The following is a 27,438-nucleotide window of genomic DNA, read 5'->3' as shown; positions in this document are numbered from 1 at the left end:
CCTGCTCAGCTTCCCGGCGCCGGGACCGACGGGCCGGGCCGGCCTTGCCAGTACTCGGGGACTTCCTCCGCGAGCCCGCTTCCTGCACGGCTGGCATTTAAACCGGCTCCTGGGGCTGCGGGCAGCGGGCTGCGGCTGCGGATGCTGAGCTGTCCGCGGGCTGGGTGACGCCGCCGCCTCTCCCGAGCCGGCCGGCCGCGCAGGAGCCGAGCCGCAGCATCCCCTCGCGGCACCCGGGCCGGGGCAGGAGAGGTCGGCGGGGGAAGGTCGGGGACCCGGCATCGCACGCCGGCATCTGGCACTTTAACTGCAGGTTTGACTTGAATTTCCCAGCTCGCAGCCCTTCTGCCCGGCGCGGATTATTTCTCCTCCCCACCCCGCCTCGGTGGCTGCTCGCGGCGGGGCGCTGGGCTGGGCCCCGGGAGCTCGGGCAGGGCGCGTTCCCGCCACCCCAGGGACCCCCCGCGCCGCGCGCCCGGCCATGGTGCGGCGGAGCCCGGCGCTCGGGTGAGGCGGCGGCGCAGCTCGGAGCGGCGGGCCGGCCCTGCGGGGCCCCTTCCCCTCCCCGGGAGCCGAGGGCGCGGGCCGCGGGGCTGCGCGCGGGGGGCGAGCGGCGGCCGCGATGTTCAGCTGGCTGGGCTCCGACGACCGCCGGCGGAAGGACCCCGAGGTCTTCCAGACGGTGAGCGAGGGGCTCAAGAAACTCTACAAGACCAAGCTGCTGCCCCTGGAAGAGCATTATCGCTTCCACGAGTTTCACTCGCCCGCCCTGGAGGATGCCGATTTCGACAACAAGCCCATGGTCCTGCTGGTTGGCCAGTACTCCACTGGGAAGACCACCTTCATCAGGTGAGCCGGCCCGGGGCCCTGGCAGCTCACCCCGCCACCCAGCGCGCAGGGCCTCCGTTCAGTCCCGGTGGCCCCTCCTGCCTGGGGACACACGGGAAGCCTTCCGTGGGGGGCGCTGAAGACATTCTGGTGTTCGTGTGTCCAAAGCTTACCCCACCATCTCACTGCTGGTCCCTCCCCCAACTTCCTACCTAGTGCCTCTCTGCTGGGTTTAGCCCTTGGCTCCAGAGGTCGGTTCGAAGCGTGAAAGTTCAGAGCTGTCTGTATTCTCCCCATTTTATGGATGATGAAACTGAGGCCCAGAAGGCCCGGTGAGAAAGCTCCTGGTCACAAGAGCACCTGAAACTGGTTGGGGATGCCTCACACCCTCGCTTTTTAGGGGAAAGCCGTTCATGGCCAGGACCACCTCCCTTGCCTTTTCAAAGGCCCAGCCACTCACGTGGGGGCTTTTGCAGCAGAGGAGGTGGGCTGGGGCAGTGCCATGTGTCCTTCTTTTTATCCTTTTCCTTCTCTGACCAGAGCTCCTACACAGAGACTGGACAGAAGCAGTGTCAGAAGCAGAATGCTTTTTTCTTCTCCCTTGTTTGATCTTAATGTCTCAGTAATAACATTAACTAGTCTTTTAGCGGTGGAAGGGATATGGGTGGATTGTGTCAGACAGACCCTTGACTTGGCAGGTGAGATGACTGAGGTGTAGTGGCGTTAAGTGACTGTCCAAAGCCGTGTCACTGAGGAGGAGGCCCACCTGGGATGCTGAGATGCATGGGAGGAGATGCTTGGCTAAATGCCCATGGCACTGAGCGTGAGTCATCTATTCCCGTGAATAACGGAATCCTAGGGCTATAGGGATCCTCAAGGGGTCAGCTTGCCCACCCTGCACTCAGAGAGGTCCGTACATCGTCCACCAGAGTGATGACCATCTTTCCCCTCTTTTCAGGACAGGCCTCTCTCCAGTCCTCAGTCCCACACAACCCTCAAGGCCAGGCGGTTTCCTCTGGCCTCATTCAAAGCCATTGCCAAGCGGTTGCAGGTGCTCTGTGGCCCTCTGTTGAGTCAGACTCCTGTAGTGTAGCAATGGGGGCAGTGGCCCCCCAAAATCAGTGGTGCACGTCTCCGACAGAAGGTTTTATGCAGGGTACTCTTGTTTCCATTCAAATCAAATCTTGTTTCCATTCCGGTCAAATATTGACGAGCTGGGCACCTGCGACATGCAAAGCACCGTGCTTTGTTTGGCAAGGGGAGCAGGAAAGTTAACAGTCTGGTTACTGATTTTCTAGATACTAATTTTCTCTAACACCAAGCTTGTACCCAAGCCGCCTGGGAGCAGGGCTTGCGTCATGCTAACATGTCATGTCTGAACAGAACACCAGATCGGCTTTGCCTTTGTGGGGGGGGACAGCCTTGGACTCAGCGGCTATGAGGGGCTGAGTGATTTCTATAGAAGTTAGGGACCGGCGGTGAGGGGTGGGGAGCTACTGCCTTTGGATACCTTATGTTGTAAGAACAAGAAGGGCTCTAATGGATCTAAAAGGTTAATATATCCTTCGAAAAATCCTGAAAATCTGTCAAAAGCTGTGGCCCTATCTTTAGAAAAATACACATCCATATACACAAAAATGCACAAATTTACATAGAATTTTAGAGCAAGAAGCCCTGATTGAATCCGTTTCCCTTAGTTCATTAGGCACCCGTCGCTGCCAAAGGCACTTCTGAATTCCCTAGGTTCTGTACAAGGTTTCCTTTGTAATCCCTGTCCTCCAGCTGGCCTGGTTTGAGCCCCAACCGGAAGCACAGACCATTCACTGTTGGCTCGTGCCCTTGCACAGGCCCTCCCTACCCTCTGGACACACCTGGGTTCTCAGTCCTAGAACATTATGTAGATCTTCTCCTTCGGCAGCACCAGAGCTTACAACTGTGCCTTAGCTCCCTGGGGTCCTTGCCTGGGGTCGGAGCTACTGGAGGCTCCCAGGAGGTGTTTACAGAATGGGAGGGAAGATGGAGAAAGGCGAGTGTCTCCAGGGGCAGGATCCTGGAGCGGCAGACAGATTTAAGTACCTCTTGCCTGAGACGCTCTCCTGGCTTTGTCTGAGTCATGCTGGCTGTTACTGGGTCTAAGAGAGTGGCAGAGTCGAGTACCCATAGATTACTCCTTATCTGAGGGAGATAGGAAGGCCCAGAGAGGCAGATTCCTCGCTTTTTTATCCTCCAAGTACAAGAGCTCTCCCTCCCCACTCCTGTAGTAACTGAATTTAGCTCCCGCATCAAAAGCCCTCCCCTTCCAGGGAGAGTGCATCAGCAGAGTGGGAGGGGTTGGAGCATGGGGAAGCCCTCCAAAACCAAATTACATATTTCCTCCTTTTCTTTAAACCCACTAAACAGCTATTCTAACCCCCACTGAAAAATGTAGGCGAGAATAAATTTGAGGAAGAAGAAAAAAAAATCACCCATAAGCCCACGACTTGGGGGAAATCATTTTAAATATCATATAGATAGATAGATAGAGATATTTGTATATTTTATATGATATATGTTTATCTTCCCAGTATTTTTAGCTATTTTGTAACACAATTGAGGTCACGCCGTAATGTAATTCTGCATGCTAATTTATCTCACTTAGAGAAGGAGCATTTTTCCTATAACTTTAAAAGTCTTTGTAAGCATTATTTTTAAGAACCACATGATGCTTCACTGTAGGTATATGTAATTATTTGTTAACCAGTCCACTTCTTTTGAATGTTTTGGGTCCCCTCTAATTTTTTTGCTATTGGAGAATCACTCCGAATACCTCTATGCATAATATTTTTCCACATGCTGGACTGTTTTCTCAGAGATTCCCAGAAGTGAAATCACTAGGCCCAAGTGAGCCTAGTGTGTTTTTTAAAAACACATCATTTCGCTGTGTTTTTAAAATGTTTCTACTTTTTAATTTGGGTGTTCAGAATCCTATTTCTGAGTTGCTTTCCAGGAGAGTGGGTTGATACAAGGCCCCCCTTGGGGTAGCCCAGAGCGCCTCCTGCCTCTCCCACCCCTGCGGCTTGCCTCGAGAGCAGTGATTCTCACAACTCATGTCCTGTCCCGGGCCTGGACCTGTGAGGGACTTTTCCCTGGGAAACAAAGACTTGCCTCTTCATTTCCTGGCCCTTGGCCCTTTGCCTCCTGAGTACCCATACACTTTCAGCTAAATGTACTTGCCATGGCGTCTATTTCTTGTCTCAGGAAGAACATGCAGAAAAGAACATTCTTCTAATAACTAATTAATGGGCTACGATCTCTGCCTGAAATAACTTCCCTGGCCCCGCAACCGACAGTAATAAAATAAACAATAAATTGGCCTGTGGTGGCTGCTCCCTCCACACAGGCTGCCTCTTCAGACACAGTAGCTCTGTGTCCCTCTGGCCCTGGCAGCTTTCCTCCAGCCTCTGCTCTGTGCCTCCCTTCACTCTCCCTCTCACTGGCCCGCAGCCTCCAACCTCCCCACCTGCCCCCCCCCCCCGCCACTCCCTTGCACGTTTGGCCACCGGGTCACCGAGGGGCATGGCAGCCGGCCCCAGGGGCTGAGGCAGGCCCAAGCCCTCTGGTGGGCTGGGAGGGACACCTGGCTGGGCCGAGGCAGAGCTGAAGTCGAGAACCAGGGAATGGAGTGTGGGGCCTGGGGCTGCCAGAGTGAAGCTGCTTGGGCCTCCACAGGGAGGTCTGGGCCGGTTGTGAGGACCCGAGGCCCTTCTACAGTGGGACTCAGACTCTAGAGTATGAGCACGGGCTGAGGTGGGGGGGGTGGGGAGCCCTCAGCAGGCCCTTTGGACCACCCCCACTTCTTCAGGAAGCTTTTTGCGTCCTCCCACAAAGGTGAGTCAGCATTTGGCTGGGTTGTGCCTTCTTTCCTCACAACCCCCACGTCCCCCGCCCAGGCCTCATCCCCGGCATCACAGCCTCTCCACCATGGAAAAGTGACCCTCTAGAAAGCCAAAGGACTAGGGAAAGGGGCCACCGTTCCAGGTAGACCCACTGACCTCTGCAGGGTCCGCCGTGCCAGCCACAGTCCCTTTCACGCCTCACTCCTGTCTTCCTGCCGAGGTCAGTAGATGCCCTTCTCCGGTCAGGGCTGTGGTCTGCTGGTCCCTGCGTGGGGGACCCTGCCCACCTCTTACAGGGCCTGAATGTGATTCAAGGGAGCAGATGGCCCTAGGCTGGAGGAATAAGTCCACCTGCCTCAGGTCTGACTTCAGATCTGCCTGAACATCAGGTCTCCGGAGGCCATCAGGAGAAGCATTCGCTGGCAGGAGGGGACCTCTGGAGAAAGGCCTCCATCCCATTCCCACTGACAGTGGAGTAAAGCCATGGAAAGAACCCAGGCTGGCTTAGCAGAGTCCAGGCTCTACAGTACCGGCCAAGAGGCCTCGTCAGGAAGTTGCCGCTAATCACACGCCTCTCTGACGTGTGATTAGCTGCAACCGCCTTGTAGAGTCTCTCTCCCGATTCGGAAGGGACAGAACAAATGTAGCACGAGCATGGCACTTGGGGCTTCATCATTCACTCTTCTCCTTCTAGCTGATTCTCCAAGCAGAGTGCAGGGCCGGGAAAGTTCTTATCCAGCCCCACTGCGGTGGCGGGGAGGGAAAGGGGAGGGATGTGAGGGAGGCCAGAATCTTGCCTTTACCACCAAGGGCTGGAAGAGGAGTGGGAAGGGGGACAGTGGGCAGTGCTGGGTCGGTCGTGGACTGGGTGGGTGGCCTGTCACAGGGTAGGTGCAGGAAAGGGAGGCTAGTGGGCGACTTGGCAGCCTGTGGAGCACAGAGCCGATTCAACCCTCAGCATGACCTTCGAGGGTTTCCCATCTCCCATCTCACTTTGTGATTATGGGGTGCTTCCCGGTGTCCCTAAAAATCTCCTGAGACAAGTATTACCCAACAAGGCAAGTATTATTTTGGTTTTTAAGATTTTATGTATTTGAGAGAGAGAGTGAGCACACGCACACAGGGGAAGGGACGGAAGGAGAGAGAGAGGGAAGAGAGGGAATCTTAGGCAGACCACCCCCCCCACCCCCCCCAGTGAGCAGGGAGCTCAAGGCGGGCTCAATCCTAAGACCCTGAGATCATGACCTGAGCTGAAATCAACAGTTGCACTGAGCCCCCCAGATACCCCAGTATCATAGTTCTGACGCTGTTTCAAAGCTAAGAACCCCAGGCTTGGAGAGACCAAAGATACAGTTGTACAACACAAATACTTATAACAGAGCGGAAAGTGACCTGTGCCTTTAGGGTCTAAAGAAATGCAGACTGAGAGCCACAGCCTGAGGTCTGGCCCTGCTGCTGGGGATGCCGAGACTTTAGAGGCCGACGGTCTTCAGATTCTTGGCCCCACGCCTTTCCCCTGGGCGCTTAGGTTGCCAGTAATGCAGGCCGCATGCCGAGATTGCCAGCCACGCAGGACACCGAAAAATGAGGAAAATGTTAGAAAATAATTTGCTTTAAAAGATGTGAAGAAAAATTGTTGCCATGGAAAAGCCAGAAACGTGTGGGGCTTCCTGACACCTGTATTATGGTGGATATTTATTAGTTTTGCTTTGCATGGCCGGGGTGGGGGCAGTGGGGGCGGACCAACATCTTTTCCACTCTTAGGCCCTCTGAATATTGTTCTTTGGCCGCAGAGCTGGGCAGCCTCTGTGTCCATTTGCTCAGCTGCAGCGTGGAGAGTAATGCCACTGTCCCCTGGCGCTTCTGGGACTGATGAAGTGGGGGAATTCGGGGCAAGGGCCCGGAAGGACACCTGCCACACAGCCGGTGCTCAGCCTGCCCGTCCCTCTGCATTCTCGTGTGTCCCCGTCTCAGCTGTTCCCACCCAGGCTTGAATTAACTTTTCTTTTTTTACCCTGCTGTGGGAATGTTTTTGCCTGGCAACAGAGGCGGTCTGTGTCACTCCCCGTCGAGAAGCAGCCATGAGATCCCTCAATGGCTTTTTCCTTTCTGGACACAGTGGTGGCTTTGATAAGGGGGCCCTCGGTGTTGCAAGCCCTACCCAAATGTCCCTGAGAATTCACCAAGCCCGGGGTTCTCTGCCCGGCCTGACTGTGTCCCCGGACCTGCTGGGGGCTTTGTTGGAGTCTGTGTTTCTCCAGACCCATGTGTTGTCAGCAAATTGGGGGTCACGTGGGTTTAGCCAAGAGGCCAAGAGGCGGCTCGCTTGGCCGCCTGAGGCTGTGGCTGCGGAACGTCCTGGAAAGTGGCCTCTGTTGTGCTGGGAAGCGTCCCTCTTTGTTCATCTGCTGGTACACCGCGTCTCTCCCGGTGCCGGCATCGGAGGCGCCCGTGTCAGGAAGATACTTCGTCACTGTGTTTGGCCCTCTGCAGGCTGGGCATTCCTAAGGCTGTCTCAGGCCTGTTTCTTTCCACCCGTCTGTATGTCAGCTGTCTCCAAGGCCTTTGATGACATCTAGCACCCTGCTCCAGGCTCAGAATTCACACTTGCCACACACTCTGCCCACAGGGTCCTGCGAAGGCTCCTCACCCAAGCACTCGAGGGACAGGTGCGTCCCCCACCGCCACCCCAGGCAGGAATGGATGGGGCTTCCCGGGCACAGCTGTGATCTCACAAGGCAGCTGCAGGTTCCAGGAAGGGCCTTGGAGAGCCAGCGGCCCCGGGCCTGCTCTGGTCCCCCATAGCAACCACTTCTGTGTGCCGCAGCCCCCTCGTGGAGCCTGAGCTGTGAACCCCAGCGGTGGGTGTTTATGGAGATGAGTACATCCCTGGGTCTGTGGGCACTGAAGCCCAACTTTCCCCCAAGGCCTGGCCCCTGGCCAGCCTCCTGCCAAACCATACTCCTCTGTGGCTTTCCTGTCCCACTCCTCCTTCTCGTCCCCTGTGGGGCTCAGCCCTTTCCCATGTCCTGGTCCAGGGACCTGAGGCAGGAAAGGAAACAGTGGATATAATGGTTCAGAGTGTGAACTTTCAGGTCCAAGTGCCGTGGTTCGAATCCCAGCTCCGCTTTTCACTGACTGCACGTCCTGGGGCACATTCATTGTCCTCTGTCTCCTCCTTTTTACAATGACTGGTTGTCTTGGGACCGGTACTGGTTTCAGTGCTTAAGGTCTGTAACTGGACCCCCGGAACACCCTATGAGGTGGGTCTTCTTATTAGACCCATTGGACAAGAAGGATCGTATTTCATCTGACATACGAAGATGAAATGAGATAATCCCTGGAAAGTCTAGAACAGCGCCTGGCCCATGGCAGGTGCTTAAGAAATCAGAACTGTAACCTCCCACGTCGTGGAGGAAGGCAGTGAGGTTCCCTCCTGAAGGGCATATCCCTCATGGTTAGAGAAACAGGTTGCTGGCCCCGGGCCGCTGAGATTCCCTGCCCCTCCACGGAAGCCCTGAAGGAGGTGTGTTTGAGAAAGCCAGGCGTGCTCTCCTTTATTTTTCTCACAACCCAAGTGCCAGCTTTCAGAGTGGTTCTCTGAGGGGAGAAATATCCTGCCCTCACTCCTGGATTAGTGGGCCATCCTGGAGGAAGATGGGCTTCCCAGGACCAGCGCAAACCCTCCAGTGCAGGAGGGGGGACGTCCTGGGCAGCAGCCCCTCTGCCGGCTCCTTGGGGAGGGAGCCCATAGCAACCCCACTGTGGCTTCCCTGTGCCTCCGAGTAGACGAAGGGCTCAGAACACTTCCTGAAGCACGAGCAGGACGTCGATGAGCTGTAAGAAACCCCCTCGGGTCTCCTCAGCTCCCTGCCTCTCAGGCAGAGCAGGGCTGGAGCTCCAAGGCCCATTCTGGGGAAGCTTAAGGCGGGCAGAGAGCACAGGCCTTGGAGTCGCGGCCTCCAGTGCCAGCTCTGTCCTGACCGCCGGGACCTTGATCAGCTCACTGTCAGGACAGAAGGCCGCTGAAGGGCCAAAGACTTGGGGTTAGACGGATGGGGATTTGGGTACCCACTGCCCTACTAGCTGCTGAACTTGGAGAAAGCCACATAACCCTACTATGCCTCGGTTTCCTCAGTACCCATGCATAGGGCCACTGTGAAGCCTGAAGAAGATAATGTCCTCCTAGTGAGTGGTGTCATGTCTGGCCGGTGGAAATGCTACTGTCAGTGATTTTATCAGTGAAATGGGAAGGTTGGTCTAGAGCAGGTTGTCAACCCAGGCTGTACCTTAGAATCAGCGAAGGATTTCCTAGAAAGGACCAGTGGCCAGTCCTCCCCCTCTCCCCTAGACAGCAGAGTGGGGCCTCGGGGGGGCTGGGTACCGTTAGCTGGAGCTGCATGGTAGCTCTCGTGCACTGCTGAGGACCACTGGGCCCGGAGGCTTTCACATTCCTTCTCTCCATTCTCTGGCTCACCATGTTTGCTCTAAAAGCAAACTTCTAAAAGGGGCTGTGGAGAGGAGCTGTGGCCTCAGACTCTCCTTGCCAAGTCCTGGAGAAGAGCAGAGAGAGGCACCTGCCACCCCAGGTCATAGCCTTGTCCTGATGCTGGAGGTGGGACCCACAGTCTTAGATGGGATGGAGACTGACTTTTCATGGCGTGCCTTTCACACCATGTGATGTGGGAGCTGTTTCTATATTTTATATTAAATGGCTGACTAACCAGATAAAGAAATACAGACCTAAGGCAAGCCAGCAGCATCTCTGGATGGCCTCACTCTAACCTTGTGCTCGTGCAGGTACTTGAGCAGGCGACCTGCTGTTGTCAAGTCTGCTGTACTCTGTGCAGAATTCAGTCTCAATCCGTGCTTTGTTGCTGAGCCCAAATCCTGCTTCTCCCCGCCCCCCAGTGACTGATTCAGGGAGGGAAAAGGATAAAGACCAAGAAGCACAGATTAGGTATTTTAAGTTCAGCTAATATCCCACTTCTTTCACAAAGGTCTCTGGATTCCCCATCCATGGAAATCTGACACTGCCGTGAAATGTCACTGCTGTCCCTCTGCCCCTCTGCCATGACTCGCATCGCCGCTTGCCCACGCGGCTTTGCCCTGCAAACAGAACCCTGCGTGATGACTGCGCTCTCTTCCCCCAGGTACCTCCTGGAACAGGACTTCCCCGGCATGAGGATTGGGCCCGAGCCCACCACTGACTCCTTCATCGCTGTGATGCACGGGCAGGTGGAGGGGATCGTCCCTGGGAATGCCCTGGTGGTGGATCCTAAGAAACCTTTCAGGAAGCTGAACGCCTTTGGCAATGCCTTCTTGAACAGGTGCGTGCTCCGAAAACACTCAGCCTAAGTATTCTCTTCTCTTCTTCTTGGACTTTGAGAAGGAAGAGAGGAGGTCTTGGGAGGCTCACTGCCTTCATATCCAGAGTCTCTTGATTGCCCCTTTTCTGGCCGGAAATGTAACTGAGTCGGTCACCACTGATTAGGGATGCAGGAATCTGGGCCAATTCCTCGTGATTGTGGAGCTGGGAAGGGTACACCGGTTAAATCACAGCCCTGTAACTGCACCTCCCTCCAGTAAAGCAGAGAGGGCTGTACTGTGTCGTTCCCAGCTCTTGCCTATCCAACTGACAGCTCAACAACACAGGTGTGAACTGTGTGGGTCCATTTATACATGAATATTCCACTGTGTGGAGTGGGACGGGGGATGGACGCCCCTCACCCCCTCATTGATCAGGGGTCAGCTGTACTACAGAGGGGATTTGCATCCAACCGGAAGGAGGTAGAGGAAGCTTCCTCTCTATTTCTGGACATTGTCCTCACTGGGTGGAAGGAACCCAGGGCTGAAGGCGGGTTGAGTTTGAGCACAGCCTCTCCTACTAAACTCACTGTGGGACCTCGGACAGGTCACTTCTCCTCCCCTGGGATGAGTGCAAGCCAGCAGACACCAGGGTCATTGTTTCAGTATGAGGGATGAAAGCTGTAGGGAGTGTGTGGCAAGATGACCCCGCCTCCCCGTTATTACTCTGCTTCACCAGAACGCAGGCTGCCCCTCATCCCCTTGTGCTAGATGGAGCCACACCACAAGCTTGCATGGGCATTGCACCTAAACAGTGTGAATGACTTTCTATAATCAGAGGGATTTAGAGTAAAGGCAAAGACGATGGGCTCTGGCATCAGGTGGTTCTGGGTCAAAGTCCTGCCACAGAGCACCATGGATCTTGGACAGATTATCTAATGTCTCCGTGCCTCACTTCTCCCATCTGTGAAATAGGGTAAGAGAAATATCCTTCTCCAAGGCAAGAGGACTGATGAGGCCTCTGTGGAAAAGTTGGCATTGGACATGGGTGTTCAATGATGAGTGAAAGGGGGCTGAAAAGGTGGGGAAAAGGGGAGGTTTCAGGCAGAGAAAACTGGGAGAAAAAAAAAAAGCAGAGAAGAAAGAAAGAGAACTGCTTGCTGCAGGAGCCCTGGGATCAGAACCCCGGCGCTGTGAGGCTCCTATTCTCTGGGAGCACATGGGCTGAGCAGAGCCTCCTTTCGACTGGCGTGGGCGTGTCCGCTGGAAGGAGGGGGCGGGGCGGAGCTCCGTGGCAGCCACACCCAGGCATTTGGCTCCCATCTCGTGCTGCCCAAAGGTCCCTCTGCAGGCACGCTCCAACCACCTTAGCTTCCTCCTTCAGTAGATGCCCCTGCCGCCTATTCTAGAGAAAACGGAAGCCAGGATCCCTGGAGCCCCTGAGCTGGGTTTCATCTGTGCATGCGCTGAGGTCACCCGCCCCCGTCCGCGGAGAGCTGCGTTCTCTCTTCCCCTCCCTTCCCCACAGGTGCTGCGGTGTTGGCCCCTCCGGGACGTTCCCTTGGGGATTCCTTCCCTTTGTGACAGCGGCACCTGCCCCTGCCCCTCCCTTCCACATGGGAATGTCTCCTCTTGACAGCCTCAGCCCCTCAACCCCCAGGCCCCACGCGGCGGATCCTACTAGCTCTTCCCCGTTCTCACTTCCCTTCGCAGCCAAGTTTCCGGACATCACCTCCTCACTTCTCCCCGTTCCCCCATCACAGACGCCCAGTGAAGGTCACCGGACCTCGGTGATGGGCAGCCGGTACTTTCCACCTTTTCCTCGCGCCTCCTCTCTTTGCTATCAGTACCTTTAGAGCCCTGTTTCCTCTCAGCTCCCTGGCCCTCCTCCTGCCTCCCTGGCCAGGCCCTCTCCAGCTTGCTCTGCCCCCTTTTCTCTCTGGCTCCTGTGACCTGGTGTCCCCCTCAGTGGGGCCCACCCTCAGCCCCCTACCCCTGTCACTCCAGGAGCTCAGCCTGGGGGAAACTTCAACCACAGCCCCTGACCCAGACCCCAGCCCCGTGCACCCACCGCCTGGTCACCAACTGTCCAAAACCCAGGTCATGCCAGCTTCAGCAAAATGAGGAATTTCCGTCGAATACTTGAATGGGCCATAGAGCCTAAGGGCTAGAATGAGGCTGGGCCTCAGGAATAATGGGAGCCACAGACCTCGATAGGACAGGGGCTTTGTCATGGACTTTCCCATCTCATTACCTAGTCCAGCACCGGACACGGGGCATGGCCCCCGCCACGTGACGAACCAAACTGGGCTCGCTGACAACCATCCTATCCGACTGAGTCACTCTTTTGTTTAAAATGTTCCTCAGCCTAAATGAGTTTCTGTTGCCCTCAGTATAAAATCCGAATCTCTCAAGGCCCACGCAAGGAGGCTTGAGGGGCCCCGCGTCCCCACCCAGCCCCACCCTGGCCACTCCTCTGGGCAGCCTTCCCTGATGCCTTCCTCTGTGCGTCACTGGCCTCTTCCCCTCCCCTGCGTCTCTGCTGCCACCTCACTGGGCAGTGGAGGCCCAGTGTACCTCCGAGAGAATAAGATACCTTATTCACCAAAAATGGCATCTAAGAGAGAAGGCTTGCATTTAGAAGGACCTAAGTTAGGTTTACCAGTTTGTATTTTGAGACTTTAGGATGTAACCCTAGAAATGTCTCCTTTAATGAGACTCGACTGCTATCTGGACCACAGGGCATCTGGAAGCCCAAATAAATGTTCCCGGGTGGCATGAGCCATTCATCAAGGCCAGCTCCCCTGCCTCCTTCTCCAGGAAGCCATCCCTGAAAGCGGTCTCTCCACCTTGGATTTCCCGAGCCCTTCACTGACCTCCCTCAGGGTGCTGGTCCCATTTCAGCTCATATCGTGGTTGCCCATGCGCACACCTCCTCTCCCCACCAGGCTGGGCTCCTTGGGGGCGGAGACCGAGGTTTGGAGGTGGTAGCGTCCCTGACAGCAGGGGTTTACAAGTGGAGCACCTCGGCTGCCCCAGGGTCACCCAGGGAGCTTCCGCAAAGGTCCTAGGCCTGGTGCTGGGGCTGAGTCTGTCCCAGAGCCTGGGCGTCTACACTGGAAGGCAACAGGCTTCTGAACCTCCATCCCGGGGCTGGGACGAGGGAGGGTACGTGAGAGCTAACGAGTGGACAGCGTGGGCTTGCTCTCGCCCTGTGCAGGTTCGTGTGTGCCCAGCTGCCCAACCCGGTGCTGGAGAGCATCAGTGTCATCGACACTCCGGGCATCCTCTCAGGGGAGAAGCAGAGGATCAGCCGAGGTAAGCGAGGCTCCCGCTAGGATCGGCTCTGGCCCTGTGCTGTGTTCTTTCTGGTATGTTCTCTTGCCTCCAGCCTATGAGATAGACCACCCCACCCCCACCCCAGGTCCTTGCTGTACCTTGATGAGCAGGCACTGCCTCTTGTGCTGGATGGAACAGTCCTAGGCAGGGGGCGGAGGAGAGTTTGGGTCCACTGTCGCTCAGGAGACAGCTGGCTTCCGTCTTCTCACCTGGAAAAGGAGACATCAGCATCTGCCTTACCTCAGCGGGTTTATTCATTCTCCAAGGGGCACAACTGTGGGCCAGACCCTGATTGGTTTCTTGCAGTTCCGACAGTCCCCGGGCTGGGGAGCTTGCCGTCTGCAGGGAGAGCGAATGCCTGCCCAGGAATGTGGGGATGGGAGCACGCTCCGGGGCGTGAGAGTGGGGAGCGGGGTATGCAGCAGCACTTTGAAGGGGCGACTGCTCACCAGAGAGGTCCCTGGGCAGGGCAGCGAGGAGACGGAACGCTGGCGCCAGACAGCCAGTGAGCTAAGCCTGCCTCCGTCATGTCCTTACTGAGTGAGTTTGAGCAGGGTTCTTGACTTCAATGATGTATCCGTAAAACAGGGGGAAATGATTCTATCTACCTTGTAGGGTTGTTTGAGGATTACAAGAAATAATAGAGGCACGCAGCAAGCTCTGCCTGGCACGTAGCAAGTGCTCAATAAACATGAGTAAATAGACCATCATCACTGGTCTTCTCTAGCTTCAGCATCTATGATGCTGTCCAAAACTCAAGTCGGCTCCTGGCCCCCGACCCGAGCCTCTCAGGCCACAGCCTGCTGTATGCCCTGGGTAGCCCCCTGCCCTTTCTGTGTCTCTGGCAAGCAGAGCAGATGAAGCTACGCCCGCCCCAGTCCTGGAGCCAGGAGCTGGGCTGGAGCCAAGTCTGCACTCAGAAGGCAGCCTCCGGGAAGGAAGGGCTTGGGACTGGCAGGGTTCTCTGGGCAGTGGCCTTAAGTGATGGCTGTCTCCCGCATGTCCCTTGGCCCCCTGTGGTCTGCACCCAGCCCAGATATGTCCTGTGGCATGTCTGGGCCATCGTGGTGGGGCCCGGAAGCCCCCTCCTCCAAGGGTGTGGCCTGCACGGACAGGCACCCATTGAACCCCAGGCTCCTGGGCCCCAGGGAGAAGAGCCCCCTGCCTCATGGGCAACAGGCCAATGGCTGTACAAGGAAGCCCATGTGCCCCCCATGCTGGCCTGGGGACAGGCCTGTGGTGTCAGAACTGGGCCACCATGAGCACTCCTGCTGGCTGCCCCAGCTTCCTCCCCGAGGAGAGCGGCTCTCTGGAGTGGCAGCACCCCGCTCGGCCCCGTGGGGACCCAACATGGCTGTGTGAGTGGGCGCAGCCAGGCCTGGCAGCGGGTAGATAGGGAGACGGTGGGAGAGGCCCTCAGGTCTACAGCCCGCTCTAGGGCCTGAGGACCCTGTTCTGTCCTGCAGGAAGGACAGAGCCTGTGCCCAGGATGTGGCTCACAGCAGGAGGGAGGCAGGGTGGGCTGGGCCCCAGTAGGAAAGCTCTGACTCTCCTTCCTCCCATTTCATTCAGGAGGGGACACCTGGGACAAGAGGGTAAAGGCGGCAGCCAGTCAGGAGGGGCCTGTGTTAACACACCATGTAATCCGCAACAAATCGATGGAGGGAGTCTGGGGAGCCTGGGCTTGGGCTCCCCACCTCTGGGCTGTCTGGTGGTACGGGGGCTGAGGAAGAGCTGGTCTGGAGACAGAACCCACGGCCCTGGGAAGAGGCCCACCTGCCCTCTCCTTCTGACCTTCATGAGCACCGTGGTGCTCGGTCCTAACCCTGTGGAGGGGAAGCTTGGGTGGCTCTCTGTCCGGGTTCTGTGTTTCCCTAAACACTCCCTCCCTCCTTACTGGCCCCTCGCCACCACTGCCCCAGGTTCATCTGGGCTCCCCCTGAGTTTAGACCTAAAGGAGCTTTACTGTTTCACACTTGGCAGCCTGGGTCTCCTTGAAGAAGCCTCAGGAGAGCCACAGCTTCTCAATATGAACGACCTGGGGATGAGGGGGAGGCATTCTGCAAGGCCCTGCAGCCTGACAGCTGGGTCCAGAGAGGACTCTGGCCTCTAGGGCCTCTAAGAGCACTGGACTGTGAGTTTGGAGCCCTGGGTTTTAGATGGGTCCCAATAGTTCACATTTTTTCCCTGAGCCTATGTCCCCTTGTGTGACAAGGGATGATGATACCCATCCCATGACTGTGAGATCTACAGATGGTAATGGGAACACAGACATCAGATCTGAGCCTGGATCACAGTGAGCTCCCTTCTTTCCCCTTCATCTGCCAGCCAGAGTCGCCTGTTGCATAATGGCAGGGTGATCTATGTGAATGGCCTCCCATGTGCTTGTACAGTGCACAGGCTGTGCAGCTGTGTGTGGCAGCCCTGCTTCCAAGGACTTTGCCCTCCTCAGCTCCTGTCCCATTCCATTCTTTTCCTGTTCTTGTATCTTCTCTCCTGCTTTCATCTTTGGACCTCAAGGGCTGCCCTTGGCAAATGGGGTGCTCGGTTTTCTTGCTTGTCCTTCCTATCCCTTCCTTCTCCACACAGACCTCTAGAAGTGATGGGCCCAGGAATAGTTACATAAGCCAGTTTGTTCTCTGCCTTCCAAAGTTCATACTATAAATGCAACTGCAGGCAAGAGCAGTCTGTGATGAAAACCAGGGCTGGGAGCTGGGCACTTGCACCCTATCTCCAGCCTGGGGCAGTGCTTCCCCCCCCCACCCCCCCTCCCCACACTCCAAGCAGACTGAGAGGAAGGCATCAGACACCGTCAGGTATCAGGAAAGTTTCCAGTGGGCGGAGCCTCTCCCATCCTCACTCACCATTGGCCAGAGGACCTGGCAGTTCCAGTTTCTGCCTATACACACATATACCTTCTTATCTACACACGCCCGCACCTTCCTCCCCATGCCGCCCCCCCGCCACACACACACAAGGGAACGCACAGAACCAAATGCTCTCTGTATGGCCTCTTGCCCGGGGCCCTCCATGCTCTGGGTTTGGCTGCACCACGGATTTGGTGCTTCTTCCCCACCTCCAGCCAGCTCAAGACAGGGCAGGCACCCAGGGTGAGTTTGGCCACTGGGCTCTGCGCGGGATCACCAGGCGGAGAGGCATGCAGAGCCTGAAATCCAGCCCACTCTCCATCGACTGAGCTTCACGCCAGGCACAGTGCTGTGGCTCACCAGCAAAAAGGGGCAGTGTTATCAAATCTGGGCGCGTGGACACCCCAGGGTGCCACATGCTGGAAAGTGAGCTGCTCCCGAGGCCTCCCCCGGGGCTCAGGCTTCATGGGAAGGAGCCTCCAAGCCTTGGGCTAGAGCTGGAAAAAATGTGGTCCTAGAGAGGGTGTGACCTCTCTACCCAGGTCTGAGGGAGGGGGGTTTAGGGGGAGAGAGGAAGCAGAGGACATCCGGGAACCTGAGTCCAGGACATCCCAGGCTAGCACGTGTCTCTGGATGAAGATGCACTCGGAGGGGCAGCACAGGGGCAGGCAGCCAGTTCCTGGAAGGGACAGGGTGTGCCCAGCCCCAGGCTCATTACTGGGAAGAAGCAAGGATGCAGCAAAAGTGGGAGGGCTCCGGAAGCCTGAGTGTCCTTACACTTGGGAACCATATTTCCTGGCTCCTTCTCGGCTGGAAATGCCCACAGGCCCCACCCTAGAAAAACCACCCCTTGGGCATGTGCTCATATCCCTCCAAGGGGGCCCCTTCCCTTATAGGCGAGCTCAGTGGGGCCACAGCAGTAAAAACCATGCCCAGGCCGTAAAGCTGGGATGGGAGCTCAGGTCTCCTGATTCCCAGTGTAGCGGCTTTGCAGCACATTATCATCTCCTGCCCAAGAAGAGTGCAGGGAGTGGAATGGGGGCAGATGCTCACCTACAGTTCCTCTGGGGGGCCTTGGAGGGTCTGGGCTGGTCCTTGCAGCCTCATGTCCCTGGCCCGTCCTGGGACTCTCATTGGAGTGGGGCCCACACTTAGGGACATCTGGGCCCTAACTCTATGCTGCCCACCTGTGGCTGTGTGGGCACCACGCACCGGGGCAGCAGGAACAGTGGGGTCCTAACACCCGTCACAAGGGCTGGCCGGCAGCCTTGTGGTCCTCGGAGGCCCGTGATGCGTCTGTCAGGCCACTTTCAACATTACCTCTAGGAGGCACGCAGTGTGATTTGCTCTCCCGGCCATCTGAACTCTTCCCACATTTTGAAAATCGATGCACTCTTATCTCTCTTTTGCTAAGATGTCTTTAAATCTCGAGAGAGAGCTTTTGGGGCGAGACAGGACCTTTCACGCACTCCAGCATCTGGGCGCTAGCCTCACACACTAGCCTCAGGCTCTGCCTGAGAAGGGAGTGTGGACAGGAGGCAAAGGTCAGGGTTCCCGTCCCGCCGATGGGAGCTTGGCTGGCCCCTAAGCTCTCTGTCCCCTCCCTGCCCTGTAAGACGTGTGTACCCTGTGTACCTCCTGGCGTGCAGACTCTGAGGAGGCTCAGATGGACGGTATGGCTAGAACTACAAAGAAATGTGCTATCAGCTCCTTTGCGTTACCCTGCATGGTGCAGGAAGCTGGGGGGTGATCAAGGAGTGGCCTGGCTGATTGTGTTCCGCTCATTGATTTCCTCCTGCCTGGCATTACTTAGAAATGCTTCTTTCCAGTCCTCTGGAGCCTGGGGGTGAGTGGGGAGAGCCTCAGATCCCACAGGCTTCCCTGTCTCTGGGCCTGATGCCTGCAGACGGGATCTCTGGGAGCCCACAGACTGGCTACCCGTAAGCCCCGGGCTTCCAGTAACTCGCTTTGCCACTCAGTCTCTTGGGGCTGGAGTGTCCCTCCAACTGCTAGTTCCTACATCACCAGCCCTTGTGCCGCTGCAGGTGCTGAGGGGTTCCTGCTGGGGGGGTCTCTGCGCCATTTCTGAAACCACCTGGGGGAAGGGGGCCTGTCGCCCTGGAAGTGAGAGCAGAGCCCCCAGACTGATCCAGGCTCTCCCTCCGCTCTTAGATCCCATCACCGTGGCTCTACCACAGACCCTTCATTGGTCAGGTGTTAGTATCCCCATTGTACAGCTGAGAAAGCAGAGGTTCACATTTGCTAAGGCCACACAGAAAGTAAATGAGCAACCTAGTCCCATGCCCTTTTCCAGTCCGTGCCTTTCAGACACTCCCATTCCTGGATGTGTATAAGCCCAGTCCCGGACACAGTGACCCGTGCTGGAGGCTGCTAGGTTCTAACCAGCTGGGCGCAGGAGGCCGAGCTTCAGAGGAAGCCCACGCCCTCCCTGTTCCATCCTCAGGGCCCTCGCAGCCAAACGGGGGGAGAAAGCGCCTGGCATTGCTGACTTTGCGCTTCGACGGCACCTGTCAGAGCATGCAGAATTCACAGAAGCACAAAGATGAATAGGAAGTCTCTGTGCTTATAAAATCCCAGAAAGCTTCCCAAAGTTGTCCGCCGGACCTCAGGCAGGAGCAGACTTCACACAGGCACCCCGAGGTGTTGAAGACAGGCCCCCAGCGAGGGCTTCCTTGTGGGTCCCTTGTGGCATCCATCCTGCCGTGCTCTCCGCCCTCTGTCTCTAGTCTTCAAAGCAAGAAGGGAAGCTCAGAGATCTTCCAGTCCAACCCCCCTGCTTTGACAGGTAAAGAGACCAGGGACCAGAGACGAAGTCTGTTTGCCCAAGAACACACAGCAAGTTAATGGCCGAGCAGAAACTAGAAGTGGGCTTCCCAGGCCAGTGCTCTCAGGCGACCCCTTCAGAGCACATCTTGAGAACACCGAGGGGCACCTCACCTAGCCGAGGGGACAGGAATGGGCCGGAGGCTGTCCTCTTCTGGTGACATTGACCTGGTGCTGCTCTTGCCCCGCCCCCACCCCGTCAGCCTTGCCCCTACTTCCCCTCAAGTCCTTGCTGCTGAGCCCCTTCTTGCTTGGCTGGTGCCATGGGGATTGGAGAGAGTTGGGGTTGGGGAAGAGCCTCTTTTCTCCACAGCCTCTCTGGCCCCTTTGCTTTCCTGAGCCCGTGGAGGCGTGGTAAGAGGGCCTGACCCAGGGTGGGGAGACAGGAGCTCTGATCGTGATTCTGCCCCCTCCCCCCACATGGCCCCATGCATGACTCTTCACCCTGCCTCTCTTATAGGGTGCTGTGGGGAGTGGGGGAATGAGGCTGGGATGTCAACGTCTTGCCAACCAAAGCAAGCTCTGAACTTGAGGTTGGAGAGCAGTACCATGCCCCCAGGGCTGCCTCCGACAAACAGGGTGGTCTTGGCTGAGTCACAGTGCCACAATCCCTCCCTGGCACTGACCGAGCCCCTACTTTGTTGCTGGGCAGAGACTGGCCCCGAGGCACTTTCCTGAGCCCCGTCCCTGAATGGTGAGGGCCCCTCCGCCCAAATAAGATGATTACGTGGGGATAATCATGTTAATAGCAACTATGTGCTGGGCTCTGAGTGTATCTGGCTCTTGGAAGTCCATGCATTAAGTGCTATTACTCTGCCCGCTTATAGGCGAGGGCAGTGCTGGCTCAGAGACCTGGAGTAACATGTTCAAGGTCAGTGAGCCTGTGGAGGCGCGGGGATCGGAACCCAGCTCTGACTCCCAAGACTGTGTTGTGTCTGCGGTGCTGGCTGCCTCTGCCCGAACCCCTCCCTGTGCCCCGAGGCCCCCCTCCTGACCGTCCCTCTGCCACAGGGTACGACTTCGCGGCTGTCCTCGAGTGGTTCGCTGAGCGGGTGGACCGCATCATCCTGCTCTTTGATGCCCACAAGCTGGACATCTCAGACGAGTTCTCCGAAGTCATCAAGGCCCTCAAGAACCACGAGGACAAGATGCGGGTGGTGCTGAACAAGGCGGACCAGATCGAGACCCAGCAGCTGATGCGGGTCTATGGGGCCCTCATGTGGTCCCTGGGCAAGATCGTGAACACCCCGGAGGTGATCCGAGTCTACATCGGCTCCTTCTGGTCCCACCCGCTCCTCATCCCTGACAACCGGAAGCTCTTCGAGGCGGAGGAGCAGGACCTGTTCAGAGATATTCAGAGTCTGCCCCGAAATGCTGCCCTGCGCAAGCTCAACGACCTCATCAAGAGAGCCAGGCTGGCCAAGGTGAGGCTGTGGCCAGGGAGATGCATGGGTTGGCGGGGGAGGGTCAGCGCCGAGAGCAGGGGGCCGCCGCCCACAACGCTGAGCTATCGCCTGCCCGCCTGGCGACCTTCTAGAGCCCCTGCGTCGTGGGCACCGGCTGTCCCCGCTGGGGCAGCCGGGGGCGGGATGGCCTAGTGGTTATGGTCACAGGCCCCGGTGCCAGGTGGCCAGACTGGAGCCCACCTCCACGGTTCTCCAGCTGTGATCCCAGCCCTGGCGAGGTGTCTCTGTGCCTATCTCCACAGCTCTACTGTGAAAAGGTGGGAGGATAAAGTTAAAAAGGGAGCGTAGCAACCCCCATCGCAGTGTCTGGCATCTCAGAGAGCTCTGGAAATGTTAGCTGTGGTCATCTCCCTATCACCAACCCCATCAGCAGTATTCCCATGCCTAGTACCGCCTTGACCTTAACCTCCCCGAATCTCGCCCTTACCTTGTGATCTAGGAAAACAGCTCCCCGCTGGAGGCCACAGGGGAGGGCGAGGCGGTGAGATAGAAGTAGAAGTAGCAGCAGCAGGAGGAGGGATCCATGGGAAGAGATGGGTGGGAGGCACCACTGGAGGGAAGTCCTGGATCCGAAGGTTTCTCTCTGCCCCTGTGTCTCAGGTTCACGCGTACATCATTAGTTCCCTGAAGAAGGAGATGCCGTCAGTGTTCGGGAAGGAGAATAAGAAGAAGGAGCTGGTGAACAACCTGGCTGAGATTTATGGCCGCATCGAGCGGGAGCACCAGATCTCACCCGGGGACTTTCCCAACCTCAAGAGGATGCAGGTAACGGGGGTTCGGGGGCTCTAGGACAAGGGACAATGTCATGCGAGCTGGCCGAGCAGCCTGACAATGGAGAAGGCCAGCCTTGGAGGCTCCAGAAGGAAGCTGACCCCAAATCCGAAGGCAAGGAGATGGCCCCAGGTCTGCCTTCCCTGCTGGACTGCCACTGGCCAGCAGGTGTCCTATCTGGGCCTGGGGAGAACACGGAGCCCCAGTGCTCCCAGTGAGACAGGGGCATCCATGATGTTTGGGGCCTGATACCTCCAGTGTACAAACCAACCCCCATCACGGCCACCACAGGGTTGAAGTCCCCACCATACCATGTGAAATGACATGTCACCTGATATGGGGTCTCCAGACCCTCAAGTGTTTACGTTTACCCCTGAGCCCCCACTTGGGAGCAATGTGGGACACAAGCCATGGGGAAACAGAAGTCTGCACAGTGTCTTGCCATCCTCGGGGTACACCCTGGGCCTCTGTCTTGGGCCAGAGGCCATAAGACCCGCTTTCTCATGTTATTTTCCAATACAGTCCTCTGAGGTAGACCTTTTCATCCTCTTTTACAGATGAGCAAACTGAGGTTTACAGAGGTAATTAACCTTTGTAATTAATAGCTGGCAGTTTTCTGAGAGTGGTGCTCACTCAGGTGCTAATAGAAGAGCCAGGAGCTGTTCCCACAGTCCAAGCAGGAAACCACCAGGCTATACTAACTGGATCCTCTCTGAACCTCTGTCTCTTCTTCTGTAGCCTGAGGCTCCAGAAGTACCCACCTTCATAGATGTTATGAGCTTCCGTGAGATAGTATTTGCAAGGTGCTTAGCACAGAGCTTGGCACAGACTATGCGCTCAAAAGGCAGTGTCCAATTTGGTGAGAGGTCACCACTGGGGGAAGCTGGCTAGTGAACACCAGGGACCTCTCTGTATGCACAATTTTTGCAACATCTCATGGTTCTATAATTATTTAAAAATAAAAGCTTTCTAAGAAGTAGGGCATTTTTTAAAATAGCAACAGGTGTCATAGTAAGATTGATTGTGCTCTTGTTGCTGATTTCGATCCTGGACTTGGGATCTTGTTTCTCAGTTTAAGACTGGAGGTTCAGAACATCAGTGGAGTCGCAAATAGGCATTTTTAGTTTCTTATGGGCTAAAAGAGAGAGAGAGAAAAATAGACGTTCAAAGTAGGCCTTCGTTTGTGTATCCATTCATTCCTGTAACCACCTACTAGGGAGCCAGTTACTGATTTCAGAATCACTTTAACATAATTCAGGTTCGCCACTCCGCTGTGGCTTGGAATACTTCCCATTTCTAGCCTCTCCTTCTGTTGAGAGTGTCATGCATGATCTGCAAGCCAGCACTGGGGAAAGAAAACTTTCGAAAGGACCCACATGACCCCATTTCTAATGGGAGAAATTCTTTCGCATTATAAATTATTTCACTTTCTCATCTGTTTGCCAGTCCCATGTTAGGATCCGTTGTTAGGGACGCTGAACCAGTCACATAAACAGCCATCCTGGCGGGGCATATGTGTGGGGTGACGGCGGTACCAACCGCGCCCCCTGGAAGACATTAGGATGCCTGTTTGGCATCCCACCAAACACCCCTAGCTGTGGACAGGCTGGGAGAGATGCCAGGGACCTTGGGAGGTTACGCCCTGAGGGCAGGAGGAAAGCACACCGCCCCCGCAAGCCCCCACTCCCCTCCCAGGTTCAGCCCTGCCTTAGAAGGGAGGTGAGAAATGCACAAGCTAACACTCACTCTTGAAATGTAGCTGTGGGTGTTTTCTGAATTTTTCTGCATGAACTCGATGTGCTTGTCCCTGAGGCCTCCCCTGTACCCAGTGTCCTGAGATGCTGTGGCCAGACCCAAGGCAGGAGCAGAGAGCTCTCACCTTGTGACCGAAAAGGCCAGGGAGCTGGGTGTTCCAAACCCGGGATCTCTCAAAATCACAGAGACGTGCAAAGGGGAACATATTTCTTTTGCCGTGTGGAGTGGCTGTCGGGGGGAAGGCAGGGAGGGGAGCTCTTACGGAATCTGCATGCCTGCTTGCGCCTACTGTGTCCGAACCCCCAGGAGAGAAGCAGATAGTTGACAACTCTCTCCACATAATTCTGATGAGCGTCCTGAGTAAGAACCACTGGTCTGGGGATGAGCTGTGGCTTTTATTATGATTGGTGTTCAGTTGCCTCTACCTCGGTCTTTCCTTCCCTGAATGGGGACAGAATGTGATGTTCCTCCCTGGGAGGCCCTGCGGAGCGAAATCCCCCAACGAGACACACGCAGGGCACTTAGGAACAGCCCCAGATGAAGCAGAAAGATGCACACACCCCGGGCTCAGAGGCCAAAGCATTCAGGAACCGCCCTTCAGTAGCCATAACTAGCGGAAGAGACATTTAATTATTTCCCAGAGCATTAAAGGGAATCCAGCTAAATGGAGCAAACTGGTATTGGTTCAGTTTCCTTTTCCTCCCCAACCCCTGCACCTGTTCTCTCCTGCAAAAATTCCACCCGGAGCCAATGTGCTGTTTTTCTCTCCTCCTCTCTCACATCTTTCAGTTATTTTATTATTTTGTGATCGGCTTTTTTAGCCTCCAGGGTTGGGAACATTCCAGCATTCGCAGAAGGCAGCATCCCCAGCAAGGAGAAAGCTCTCCTCCCCTGGTGTTCTATCTCCACTTTCTTTTCTCTCTCTCCCCCCAGGACCAGCTGCAGGCCCAGGACTTTAGCAAATTCCAGCCCCTGAAAAGCAAGCTGCTGGAGGTGGTGGACGACATGCTGGCCCACGACATCGCCCAGCTCATGGTGCTGGTGCGGCAGGAGGAGACGCAGCGGCCCGTCCAGATGGTGAAGGGCGGAGCATTCGAGGGCACCCTGCACGGCCCCTTCGGGCATGGCTACGGGGAGGGCGCCGGGGAGGGCATCGATGATGCAGAGTGGGTGGTGGCCAGGGACAAGCCCATGTACGACGAGATCTTCTACACCCTGTCGCCAGTGGACGGCAAGATCACAGGGGCCAATGCCAAGAAGGAGATGGTGCGTTCCAAGCTGCCCAACAGCGTTCTGGGCAAGATCTGGAAGCTAGCTGACATTGACAAGGACGGCATGCTGGACGATGAGGAGTTTGCACTGGCCAACCACCTCATCAAGGTCAAGCTGGAGGGCCATGAGCTGCCCAACGAGCTGCCCGCCCACCTGCTGCCCCCGTCCAAGAGGAAAGTGGCTGAGTGATGGGCGGAGGAGGTTCAGACCAGGCAGGGGTTGGAGGAGATGGGAGGGCAGCAGACACACACATACAACACACACACACACAGACACACTCGCACACAGATCTTGAGAACTGCACTGCAGCTGAGAGAGGGGCAGGGACCCCCAGGCTTCCAGGCTGGGCTTTGGACACATCTCCAAGTTCTCGGCATTGGTAGAGGCACAGGAGCGCTCCCAGGGCCCCAGGCTCAAGCCCAGGTCTCCATCTGTCTTTCCCTCCCATCTCCCACCACCCAGAGACCCGCTTTCTCCCACAGAGGCCGTTCGCTCACCCACAGGGGGCCCACCTGCCTCCAGGCTTGGAGCAGATGGAAAATGCTTCTCGCTTAATAAGCACTGCATTGTTTTGGGTACTGTCTCCCCCTCTTTGGCTTCCCAGTGGGAAGCAATGCTCCAAGGCTGAGAGATGCAAGGGAAGGGGCTGCTGTGGGGGGTGGGGGGATTGTGGAAGGAAGCATCCTCGTCCAGGTCTGGACTTGAAGAGACTGGGCCCTGAGCTCTGCGCTTCCCCAGGCTCAACTCTGTCTGCTGGTGCAGACCAGTCCTTGAACCCTACCCCTACATCATGTCATAGAGTCCCAGACGCAGAGAGAAAAGAGAGCAAATTGGCAGGAAAGAAGGCAAAGAAATTGCCTAAATCCTCAACTCAAAGCCAGTCAAAGTGGCTTTGTTCCACAGATTTTTGTGAGGTTCATGTGTTTTCCGCCCAGCCCTGATGTTCGGATGCTCAGACTCTTCTGTCATTGGTCCGGCCCCTCCCGTGTGCCAGGAGCTGTGGGAGGCACCTCACATCCATTATCCCCCTCGGCCCTCACCACCCCCCTAGGAGGGAAGTATCACCCCCTTCACACACACTTTGCAGATAAGGAGTTTGAGACTCAGGATTTGAGGTGACCTTCCCAAAGTCACAGAGGTCTCATGTGCAGAGAGAGGACTCAGACCCTTTCTTCGGCTGCGGGGACGCTCGCAGGATCCCAGCATTGCTAGCTGCTGCCCAGCCACAAGGACAAGCTGAGCAAGCTGGGTACACCGCAGCCTCCCGGGGCAGGCTGCTGAAGGAGGAGAGCCAGCCAGCACTTGGTGGGCCATCGGTCTGGCCATCTGTCACATCCCAGAAGCAAACCGTGCCGCCTGGCTATGCAGCCCATGTTCCTAAAATCACAGAAGTCCGACAGCGCCGGCAGGAGGGTGGGCTGGCCTGCGGGAGGCTGCTTGCGCCGGGATGGTCCCAGCTCGAATGCGGCCACCGGCCCTCATCACGTGGGCCTCGTGCTCATGCTCAGAAGGCTAATGTGAGGGGTCTGAGGTCTGGTTCCCGACCGGAGCCCCAGTGACTCAGCCGCGTCCTTGGCACACCCCCACCATTCTCAGTACCCCACGCCCTCCTTCGCGGTCTCTTCCTTGGCTTGCTTTGTGGCCACTGAACCAATCACTTTGTATGCTCTACTCCTACTGTGATGGAAAATAGGAACAAGTATAACTTATTTTGTATCTATGTTCAGACTATATAGAGAAAATTCTATGTATCTATCATGTGCTTACTACTGCAGTGCGTTTGTCATTAGGACTCATGGTAATACAGCACATTTATCCTTTGGTACCTGCTTGGCCACTGAGCGTCATTCCGAAGGAGGCCGAGGGAGGTGGGTTTTTACTCAGGGTTCTGGGTGGCATTTTTGGCAGAGGATCGGGCTGCCCGCAGCCAGCGTCCATACCCAGCATCCCCTTGGCCTGAAGCCTCAAGGCCCAGGAGCTCTCCAGGCTGACCTCATGGAACCACCACTTCCTACCACTCCCAAGTGGAGAGGGTCCCCAAACCTCTGGGCTCCTTTCTGCACCCACAGGGTTCACTTTCTCGTGAAATGAAGGACAAGGGAAGACCGAGGCAAAGAGGTCTCACGTCCCCTGAGCTGAGTGCTAAGCTCGGTGCCATTCACTGAGATGAACAAGAGAGCAGGGAGATGAAGTTGCTGTCTCTTTAGAAGAAAGGGGTGTCCTTTGGTGGGTCCCCTCTCCCACCACCACTCAGACACGTGCACACCTTCCTGCCCCACTTGTCCCTGCCTCTCTTCCCTCCCTCCGAGACTCCAGCCTGGAGCGATCCACAAGGCACAGGAATGTGTGGTGGCACTTTCCCCGTCTCCCAAGAAAGAGGAAGTGGTGCCTGAGGCTCCTCCACCGGGGAGGGAACAATGGAGGGACACTTTCTCTGGGGCTGTCCCTCCGGCTCTTGCTGCCTCAGCCTCCTGACCTCATACAGGCTTCGGGAACCTGGGGGTAGATCGTGCCTCTGCCTGGGAACCATTTAGTGTAGAAAGCAAGGACCCACATGGTGGTTTCACAGGCAAGAATCCCTAGCAACTCCACTGTCCTATGGCTCCTTCCCCCTGCATGACTCAGTTAGGGCCACAGAAACCCATCAGATAAGAAGAGCAACACCCTTCACCCCTGCCCCAGCAAATGGTGCCCCTGGTGCCTTAGAGTTAATTCATGACCAAAGTCTAGTTGTGTTCAGGGTGCAGGGGACATGGTGAGTCATGGGAGGGCCCGGGCCTCAGCTGGCAGAGGGGTAAGAGATCGCCCTGTGTCACCCCACTTCCATCAGTCCCCTCTGTTCCAACAACCTGCATTAGGTAGTCAGAATCAGCAGAGCTATCTGGGGAGAATAGGCTTGCTTTGATTCCCTAGGAGAGGTTAACTGACTCTGTCCATAGTCAATCCTTTATTCTTTCATTTGTGCATCCAGCCATCCAGCCATCCAACCATCTATCCGTCCACTCATCCATCCATCCACCCACCCATCCATCCATCCATCCACCCATCCACCACCCACCCATCCACCCATCCACCCATCCATCCATCCATCCACCCATCCATCCACCCACCCAC

At 56.4% G+C, this 27,438-nt stretch overlaps 1 protein-coding gene across 1 annotated transcript; it reads left to right on the top strand.

Moving 5' to 3' along the window:
- The first annotated feature begins 177 nt into the window (after positions 1-177).
- EHD3 (EH domain containing 3) lies at positions 178-26,044 on the top strand. Its single transcript, XM_080812937.1, has 6 exons — positions 178-849; positions 9,857-10,033; positions 13,231-13,328; positions 20,072-20,484; positions 21,127-21,291; positions 23,986-26,044. Exons 1-6 carry the CDS (start codon positions 623-625, stop codon positions 24,511-24,513), a joined length of 1,608 nt encoding a protein of 535 aa, XP_080669063.1. The 5' UTR covers positions 178-622; the 3' UTR covers positions 24,514-26,044.
- Positions 26,045-27,438: the final 1,394 nt, after the last annotated feature.

Source organism: Martes martes (genome assembly GCF_963455335.1).
Source record: "Martes martes genome assembly, chromosome: 9".
Lineage (NCBI taxonomy): Eukaryota > Metazoa > Chordata > Mammalia > Carnivora > Mustelidae > Martes > Martes martes.
The sequence above is the reverse complement of the archived record's forward strand: the minus strand, read 5'-3'. Positions and strand labels throughout refer to the sequence as shown.